At 46.8% G+C, this 10,357-nt stretch overlaps 1 protein-coding gene across 1 annotated transcript; it reads left to right on the top strand.

The window, feature by feature from the left end:
• Positions 1-102: 102 nt before the first annotated feature.
• Positions 103-9,995, top strand: TRMT13 (tRNA methyltransferase 13 homolog; the record flags this gene model as incomplete). The annotated part of the gene is made up of 8 exons (XM_009908086.2): positions 103-174; positions 1,479-1,548; positions 2,260-2,366; positions 5,328-5,495; positions 6,343-6,415; positions 6,998-7,072; positions 8,212-8,626; positions 9,781-9,995. Coding segments are annotated over 8 exons (1,176 nt in total), but the record flags the coding sequence as incomplete, so codon positions are not given.
• Positions 9,996-10,357: the final 362 nt, after the last annotated feature.

Below are 10,357 nucleotides of genomic sequence, written 5' to 3'. Positions count from 1 at the left end.
CAAATTACTTGGAACAACTTCTTCTGCTATGTCCCTTGATAAAAACACTGAAAGATGCAGCTTTTTGTTTCCTGGTAATTAACAGAATCCGGTTGCTTCTGATTTCTAAAGGTCTACTTTGTTCAAGACATCAATGCAGGTTTAAAGGATGCAGCAGAAATAACAGAAAAACAAGTGAGTATATTTATTTGTCCTAAAATTCAGTTCCTGCATGCCATGTTGATGATCTGGATGAGGGGATAGAGACAGCCATCAGCAAATTTGCAGATGACACCAAGTTAGGAGCAGATGCTGGTCAGTTAGAGGGCAGAAGGGCTCTGCAGAGGGACCTCGACCAACTGGACAGATGGGCAGAGTCCAATGGGATGGCATTTAACAAGTCCAAGTGCCAGGTGCTGCACTTTGGCCACGGCAACCCCATGCAGAGCTACAGGCTGGGGTCAGAGTGGCTGGAGAGCTGCCAAACAGAGAGGGACCTGGGGGTGCTGATTGACACCTGCCTAAACATGAGCCAGCAGTGTGCCCAGGTGGCCAAGAGGGCCAATGGCATCCTGGCCTGAATCAGCAATAGTGTGGCCAGCAGGAGCAGGGAAGTCATTGTGCCCCTGTACTCTGCATTGGTTAGGCCACACCTTGAGTCCTGCGTCCAGTTCTGGGCCCCTCAGTTTAGGAAGGACATCAAGACACTTGAGCGTGTCCAGAGAAGGGCAACAAGGCTGGGGAGAGGCCTTGAGCACAGCCCTGTGAGGAGAGGCTGAGGGAGCTGGGGTTGTTTAGCCTGGAGAAGAGGAGGCTCAGGGGTGACCTCATTGCCCTCTACAACTACCTGAAAGTAGAGGACACAGTCTCAAGCTGTGCCAGGGGAAGTTTAGGCTCAAGGTGAGGAGAAAGTTCTTCTCAGAGAGAGTTGTTGGCCATTGGAATGTGCTGTCCCTGGAGGTGTTCAAGAAGGGATTGGACGTGGCACTTGGTGCCATGGTTTAGTAGCCAGGAGGTGCTGGGTGACAGGTTGGACTTGATGATCTTGGAGGTCTTTTCCAACCTTATTAATTCTGTGTGATTCTGTGTGTGAAAGTTGGTTGTAGCCAGGAAGGGGTTGGTCTCTTCTCCCAGGCAACCAGCACCAGAACAGGGGGACACAGTCTCAAGCTGCACCAGGGGAAGTTTAGGCTCAAGGTAAGGAGAAAGTTCTTCACTGAGCGAGTCGTTCGCCATTGGAATGTGCTGCCCAGGGAGGTGGTGGAGTCACCATCCCTGGAGGTGTTCAAGAGGGGATTGGATGTGGCACTTGGTGCCATGGTCTAGTCATGAGGTCTGTGGAGACAAGTTGGACTCGATGATCCTCGAGGTCTCTTCCAACCTTAGTGATACCTTGATACTGTTGCAGTTTCCCCTGTAACTAAAGAACTAGCAAAACCAAAAAGATCTTCTATTTATGGGTGGCATTGTTTGTTTATTTGCTTTTTTGTCTTCAAAAGGTACCAATCTCTTTTCTGTCCAAAGAGGATCTGGAGAACCTAATTATCAAGTTGCAAAAAGCAAGTAATGGTGAGCTTATTTATTACTGAAAATGAGATGCTTTAAACTGAATTAAATATTGCATTGTTATTTTTCTTGTTAGGCATCCAGGAAAATGTCAGACATTTGGCACTAAACACATCTGAAGTAATTACCACCAAGATGTAGGCAATCCTCCAATAGCTAAATTCTACTCAGAAGAATAAACTAGATCAAGAGAATGACAGAACACTGATCCTTTATTGATATAGCTAATTTCCTTTCATTTTGTGTTGTTTCCCACTCAGATATCTGCAAAGGCCTGCAGTGACAGGTAGAGGGGTAATGGCTTCAAACTGGAGAAGAACAGATTTAGGTTGGATGTGAGGAAGAAGTTCTTTACTATGAGGGTGGTGGAACACTGGAACAGGTTGCCCAGGGAGGTGGTTGAGGCCCCTTCCCTGTAGATATTCAAGGTGAGGCTTGACAAGGCCCTGGGCAACCTGATCTAGTTAGGGATGTCCCTGCTGACTGCAGGGGGGGTCAGACTGGATGACCCCTGGAGGTCCCTTCCAACCCAGACCATTCTGTGATTCTGTGATCTCAGTACAGGCAAAAATGCAGCTGTTATAAACATGATGACAGGTTTATGTTCCCAATAGACTATTTTGTTAGTGCTTGTGTCTGAATATCCTGACATCTGTGTGGAAAACCCAGGAACTCTTGAAAACCTGTGCCTACAAGTTTTGCATTTGCATGCAGGCCTGGAACGTAGCCTGAAGGAACAAGTACTGTCCCACCAAGCCCTACAAGAAGCCTTAAATGACCCAAAGAATGGGGAATCTGCTTTCAAGCACTTGAAGCAACAGGTATGTTTTATCTTTATTTGTTATCTTTACTAGGTTGTGCTGATTTTAGGCTGGAATAAAGTGAATTTTCTTCATAGTAGCTCGTGCAGTGCTGTGGTTTTGGTTTAGGATAAGAATAATGTTGATAACACCCTGATGTTTTAGTTGGTATCTAACACTGCTTAGCTGCAGGTCAAGGACTTTCCAGCTTCTCATATGGCTTTGCCAGCAGAGGCTGGGAGTGCACAAGAAGGCAGATCACAGCCTGGACTGCATCAAAAGATGCATTGCCAGCAGATCCAGAGAGATGATTCTGACACTTTGCTCTGCTCTAGTGAGACCTCACCTGCAGTACTGTGTACAGGTCTGGAGCCCTCAATATAGGAAAGACATGGAACTGATGGAGCAGGTCGAGAGGAGGGCTACAAAAATGATCAGGAGGCTGGGGCACCTCTGCTGTGACAGGTTGAGGGAGCTGGGGGTGTTCAGCCTGGAGAGGAAAAAGCTCTGGGAAGACCTAATAGCAGCCTTCCCATACCTGAAGGGAGCTTATAATAAGGATGAGGAGCAGTGGCTTCAAGCTAGAGCAGAGCAGATTTGGATTGAATGTGAGGAACAAGTTGTTTACTATGAGGGTGGTGGAACACTGGAACAGGTTGCCCAGGGAGGTGGTTGAGGCCCCTTCCCTGGACATATTCAAGGTGAGGCTGGACAGGACTCTGGGCAACCTGATCTAATTTGGGATGTCCCTGCTGACTGCAGAGGGGGTTGGACCAGATGACCTTTGGAAGTCACAGGATTGTAGAATCAATCAGGTTGGAAAAGACCTCAGAGTTCAAGTCCAACCTATTACCTAATACCTCACACCTCATGACAGCTAAACCATGGCTCCAAGTGTCACATACAATCCTTTTTTGAACACCTTCAGGGTCGGTGACTCCACCACCTCCACTGGCCAATTACTCTTTCTGTGAAGAACTTTCTCCTCACCTTGAGCCTAAGCTTCCCCTGGCGCAGCTTGAGACTGTGTCCTCTTGTTCTGTCACTGGTTGCCAATCCCTCCCTGTCTTGTAATTTACTTTTTTTCCCCACCACACTGAGGGGCAGGGGAGTGAGTGATGACAGTATGGTGCTTAACTGCCAGCTGGGGTTTAACCATGACATAGCTCTAGATGTTTTGAAACCTGTAACTCTGCTGCTGTAACTGTGGGGGACTGTGCATGCATGATGCTAGTTACTCCACACAGAGGCAATCTGGTAACACTATGTAACTGGTAACTCTATAACTATGCTTTTCAAATAACAGCATGCATATAACCTTGAAATGGATGCTTTGTTAAATACACAGTAAGAAAAGTTTATTAGGGTACAGAAATGACAAGTTGGGTGGTGTTCATCTCAATTTTTGCTTGTATATTATAGCAACTCATAATAAACCTGAGCTACAAAAGGCAGAATAGAATAGAATAGAATAGAATAGAATAGAATAGAATAGAATAGAATAGAATAGAATAGACCAGGCCAGGTTGGAAGAGACCTTCGAGATCATCGAGTCCAACCTATCATCCAACACCACCTAATCAACTAAACCATGGCACCAAGCACCCTGTCAAGTCTCCTCCTAAACACCTCCAGTCATGGTGACTCCACCACCTCCTCGGGAGCCCATTCCAATGGGCAGTCACTCTCTCTGTGTAAAACTTCCTCCTAACCTCCAGCCTAAACCTCCCCTGGCACAGCCTGAGACTGTGTCCTCTTGTTCTGGTGCTGGTTGCCTGGGAGAAGAGACCAACCTCTGCCTGTCTACAACCTCCCTTAAGGTAGTAGTAGAGAGCAATAAGGTCACCCCTGAGTCTCCTCTTCTCCAGGCTAAGCAGCCCCAGCTCCCTCAGTGTCTCCTCACAGGGCTGTGTTCCAAACCCCTCCCCAACTTCATTGCCCTTCTCTGGACTCGTTCCAGCAAGTCAACCTCCTTCCTAAACTGAGGGGCCCAGAACTGGACACAGTACTCGAGGTGTGGCCTAACCAGTGCAGTGTACAGGGGCAGAATGACCTCCCTGTTCCTGCTGGCCACACTGTTCCTGATGCAGGCCAGGATGCCATTGGCCCTCCTGGCTGCCTGGGCACACTGCAGGCTCATGTTCAGCCTACCATCAGCCAGCACCCCCAGGTCCCTCTCTGCCTGGCTGCTCTCCAGCCACTCTGACCCCAGCCTGTAGCTCTGCATGGGGTTGCTGTGGCCAATGTGCAGAACCTGGCACTTGGATGTGTTCAATCTCATGCCCTTGGACTCTGCCCATCTGCCCAGCCTGTCGAGGTCCCTCTGCAGAGCCTCTCTACCCTCCAGCATTGTTGCACTTGCTAAAAAAGCACAAGGAATTGTTTACATTTTTCTGTAAGAGGTGGTCCTAGATTTCCTGGTAGTGTAACAGATGCACCAAAAAATGTATATTGAATTCTTCATGTGTATTGAACAGCAGGAATGTTAAAAGGAGATGGGTTCCATACTGCAGCAAAACAGAAGGTACTGGGAAGAAACATTTGAAAGTGAAAAGCATCTGTTTTCTCTACTTTCTTCCCATGCTCTACACTCCCAAAATGGGTAAATGCAGCAGAGTGAGTGAGCTCTGGAGGCACTGATGCTTCACAGAAAACCCACTGTTGTACTCTATTTTGGATGGCTACTTTGAGAGTCAGCAGCAAATAATGTTATGATGTGCACTTGATCCTAAAAAGCCATTCCAAAAACTTCTGGGTGAGCAGTTGTGTGAGCAGTGGAAGAAGAGCAGGGTGATGCTGACCAGCCATAATTCATAACCATTTTCCTCACAAGATCTATTCCCCAATCCCTCATGGAAGGGAAGCCTCGATAAAGTTTTCTGCAGTTTGGTGAAGCAATCATTTTCTATCAGTGTGGTGGATACACTGCAATACACAGTGTACACATTTGCATGCTTCAGAATAACCTTTTGATATTTATAGGCTTCTATTTTAGGTAACATGGAAAAATTACATTTACTTGGCCCTGGAAGATGCTTTGTTGAGTTTGGAGCTGGACGAGGAAAGCTGTCTCACTGGGTTGATGTTGCCTTGCAGGATGCTGACAACGTTCAGTTTTTACTCGTAGAAAGGGCAACTACAAGATTTAAGGTATGAAAGGGCATTGCCACATTAGCAGAGCATGATTTTTAAACCTTTGCCATGGAAGCTGTTAGTATTTGCTTTTTTCTCTCCCAAAATAACATAAAGCCTTTATAAATGTTAAGGTTTGGAAGGACAATTGCTTACATTCCACACTTTGCCAATAGCAAATGTGTTAGAAGAAAGTCCAGGTGTATAATGATGGAAATGTGCAAATGTTAGCTTGGCAGGAAAAAAGTCTGCCATGAATACCTGGAGCAAAGTTAGGGGTTGGAAGTGACCTCTGGAGATCTTCCACCCCAACCCCCCCTGCCAGAGCAGGACCATAGACTCTAGTGCAGGTCACACAGGAATGCATCCAGATGGGTCTTGAAAGGCTCCAGAGAAGGAGGCTCCACAGCCTCTTTGGGGAGCCTCTTCCAGTGCTCTGGGACCCTTACAGTAAAGAAGTTCCTCCTCATGTTGAGGTGGAACTTCCTGTGCTGCAGTTTACATCCATTGCCCCTTGTCCTATCCCAGGGCACAAGTGAGCAGAGGCTGGCCCTTCCTTCCTGACCCCCAGCCCTCAGATATTGATAGACATTTATTAAATCCCCTCTCAGTCTTCTCCTCTCCAGACTAAACAGCCCCAGGGCTCTTGGCCTCTCCTCATCAGGCAGTGCTCCAGTCCCTTCATCATCCTTGTAGCTCTACATTGGACTCTCTCAAGTAGATCCCTGTCCCTCTTGAACTGGGGAGCTCAGAGTTGGATGCAATATTTCAGGTGGGGCCCCACAAGAGCAGAGTAGAGGGAGAGGAGAACTTCCCTCCATCAGCTGGACACACTCTTCTTACTCATCTTACTCTGTTTGTGTAGGTGGATGGAAAACATAAAAGGAAAGATTCTGTGTTTGAAAGGCTTCAAGTTGACATTCAACATTTATGTTTGAGTAAGTTCCTTCACAGCTTGCACAATGCTGAAGCAGAGGCTTAATTTTAGATTTATGAATGCTGGAGCTTAAGTCAGGTTGTCAGTAGCATGCTCCCCAAAGTACTTGGCTTTGAAGCTTATTCTTAGTGCTAACAAATAAATACCCAAACAAAACCACGATGAAGGTCTTTGAGAGCTTGCAGGACTAAACACCCTTGCCTTGTTTGTTTTAGATGTGCAGACTGAAGCAAGTCCTGCATATCCTTGATGTGTTAAGCATAGCTACTATGTGAGAGTGCCTTTTATCAGTAGATGTATTCATTGCTTGTTTCATATGCAGAAGAGAAAAGCTGAAATGGTTAAATAGGCTTCTCAGCCACAGCACCCAATTCCCTTCATTTGTTTTAGAAGAAGAATCTTTCTTTTTAATAGCTTATAACTGCCTGTACAGACCACTGTGTTGTTCCATAGTGGGAAACATTTGTTTTAAGTGTGCTGAAATTGTATCATCCAGGAAAAATATTGCTCCAACTAGAACAACAGAGTTTCTGAGGTGGTTGTGGATTCTCTGTATGTTTCTTTTTCCTTTCTTCCCCCCCAGATAAAGTACCTGTTCTGGTGAAGAAAAAGCTGCCAGTGGTAGGAATTGGGAAGCATTTGTGTGGTGCTGCCACAGGTATGAATTATACATGTGTTAACAGCAGGAAGTTAGGATACTCAGTGTTAGAATCTGAATGGACTGATCTTCCAAACTCTCCTTTCTAAGCCCTTCTTGGCCTCTAACCCTTTGTCTTTTAATGTAGCAACTACATTCTAAAAATACCTATGGACTTCAGTGGAACAGCAAATGAATCACAGAATTATTGAGGCTGGAATAGACCTCTGAGATCATCAAGTCCAGTCTATGACCTGACCACACCATGGCACAAAGTGCCACATCCAATCTTTCCTTAAACACCTCTAAGGACGGCAACTCCACCACCTCCCTGGGCAGTCCATCCCAGTGTCTGATTCCCCTTTCCATGAGGAAGGTTCTTCTCCCCCTCTACTCTGTCCTGGTGAGACCACACCTGCAATCCTGTGTCCAGTTTTGGGCTCCCCAGTTCAGGAGACACAGAGACCTGCTGGAGAGAGTCCAACGGAGAGCAGTGAGGATGATCAGGGGGCTTGAGCATCTCCCCTGTGAAGAGAAACTGAGAGCCCTGGGGCTGTTCAGTCTGGAGAAGAGAAGGCTGAGAGGGGATCTGATCAATGTCTATCAATAGCTGAGGGATGGGTGTCAAGTGGAGGAGGCCGAGCTCTTTTTCACTATTGCACAGCAATAAGACAAGGAACAACAGGCACAAGCTTGAACATAGAAGGTTTCAGCTCAACATGAGGAGAAGCTTCTTTACAGTGAGGGCAACAGAGCACTGGAGCAGGATGCCCAGAGTGCTTGTGGAGTCTCCTCCTCTGGAGACTTCAAAACCCCCTGGATGTGATCCTGTGCAGACTACCCTGGGTGATCCTGCTTTTGTCAGGGGGGTTGGACTGGATGATCTCTGGAGGTCCCTTCCAACCTGTAACATTCTGTGATTGTGTGATTCTGTAGTATTCATTTAGCATTTAGGGCTTTCATGTTTTCAAAGCATGCTTGTTAATTTTTAGTCATCCTTAAAACTGCATTTTGGCCCAGTCTGTAATGTATACTTCTATTCTTCCTGTGGGAAGTGCATTCCCAACCATGATAGAGCCTGTATAAATAATGGTATGCTACTCATTGCTCTCTTTTTTTGGTGGGTATATATGTTGGGGTTATTTTTTCCCCCCCCCCAGATCTTGCTTTGAGATGCTTGGTTGAAAGTTACACAGCTTGCTGTGATGGGGAAAATGAAGAGCCTGCACCAAAGCGCTCCAGGAGTGATAAGGCAGAGGAGGCTTCAGACAGTTCTTCTGATAAGGAATGCAATCAAGACGACTGTAAGCCTGTAGCTGGAATTGTAATAGCACTGTGTTGCCATCACAAGTGTGACTGGACACATTATGTAGGCAGAGAGTTCTTTAAATCAGTAGGACTGGGGCCAGTAGAATTCCATTATTTCCAGAGAATGAGCAGCTGGGCCACTTGTGGCATGCGAGAAACCACAGCCAAAGCCTCTAAAAGTGAAGAATGCGAAGAGCAAACTAATGACACAGAAGAACATGACCAAACATTCAGCAACACAGAGAGTGCTTCTGACACTTTACAAGGGTATGTAAGTTGGTGGGGTTTTTTTCATGTCAAATGGAGTTCTGCAGAAAAGCAGAATGATGTATAGTGGTATGGGAAACTGCTTTGGGTCCACAAAATCACTCAGATGACACCAAGCTGAATGGCGCTGTTGATACAGCAGAGGGACAGGATGTCATCCAGAGGGACCTGGAGAGCTGGGCCCAGGTGAACCTCATGAAATTCAACAAGAGCAAGTGCAGGGTCCTGCACCTGGGCTGGAAGAATCCTCATTATCAGTACAGGCTAGGGGAGGAGGTGATAGAAAGCAGCCCTGAGGAAAAGCACTTGGGGGTGCTGATGGATGAGAAGGTGGACCTGAGCAGGCAGGGTGAGCTTGCAGCCCAGAAGGCAAATCACATCCTGGGCTGCATCAAAAGATGTGTTGCCAGCAGATCCACAGAGATGATTCTGACACTTTGCTCTGGTGAGACCTCACCAGAGGTACTGTGTCCAAGTCTGGAGCCCCCAATATAGGAAGGGCATGGACACGATGGAGAGGGTCCAGAGGAGGGCCACAAAAATGATCTGGGGGTTGGAGCACCTCTGCTACGAGGACAGGCTGAGGGAGCTGGGGGTGTTCAGCCTGGAGAAGATGAGGCTCTGGGGAGACCTAATAGCAGCCTGCCAGTACCTGAATGGAACTTAAAGAATTGGGAGAGACTGTTTACAAAGGCCTGCAGTGACAGGATGAGAGGTAATGGCTTCAAACTAGAGCAGAGCAGATTTGGATTGAATGTGAGGAACAAGTTGTTTACTATGAGGGTGGTGGAACACTGGAACAGGGTGCCCAGGTAGGTGGTTCAATCTTCTTCCCTGGAGATATTAAAGGTGAGGCTGAATGAGGCCCTGGGCAACCTGATCTAGTTGGGGATGTCCCTGCTGACTGTGGGGAGGTGGGACTGGATGACCTTTGGAGGTCCCTTCCAGCCTGGACCATTGTGTGATTTTACAGAAAGCCTTTCCTACATGTGCAGAAATCTCCCACTTCAAAAACGCATCTGTGCATGGACATGTGTCTCAAAACATTTCAGCAGTCATGCTTGCCTGAAGAGTAGTTTTTCTACACTTAATACTAACTAACAAAACTATTGTGACACATGTCATTTGTTCTTGCCTCCTCTTCATGAAACCAGGATTCTTACTGTTGAAGAACGGAAGCGAATAGGCTGCCTCTGCAAACTGCTGATTGACCACGGGCGGGTTGAATACTTACAGCAACGAGGATACCAAGCTGCACTGCAGTATTATACAGAGCCTGCTGTGTCCTTGGAGAATGTCCTGCTGACAGCTGTCCCAAGTTCATCTTTGGTACCAGAGCCAACTAAGTGACAGGAGATAGATTTTTTAATTGGCAGGAAAAAAAAAGAAACTTAATCTGGATTTTTGAAGAAAAGCTAATGAATTGCTTACAAACCACCACCACCCCACCTGCCTTCATCTTTCAGATTACTGAAGCTGAAACAGACCTCTGAGATCACCAAGTCCAGCCTGTGACCCAACACCACAACATGGCCAGACCATGGCACTGAGACAGATCCAATCTTTCCTTAAACACCTCCAGAGATATCAACTCCACCACCTCCCTGGGCAGTCCCAAGCGATCTTCGGTGCTACACAAAGCTTTCTTGACTAGATCCTCAGCTGATTTACACAGTATGGTGTCCACCTCTCCAACTTTGCATAGGCCTCTCCCACTTCCTTAGTATCACT

This window comes from Dryobates pubescens, chromosome 11 (assembly GCF_014839835.1).
Source record: "Dryobates pubescens isolate bDryPub1 chromosome 11, bDryPub1.pri, whole genome shotgun sequence".
Lineage (NCBI taxonomy): Eukaryota > Metazoa > Chordata > Aves > Piciformes > Picidae > Dryobates > Dryobates pubescens.
The sequence above is the reverse complement of the archived record's forward strand: the minus strand, read 5'-3'. Positions and strand labels throughout refer to the sequence as shown.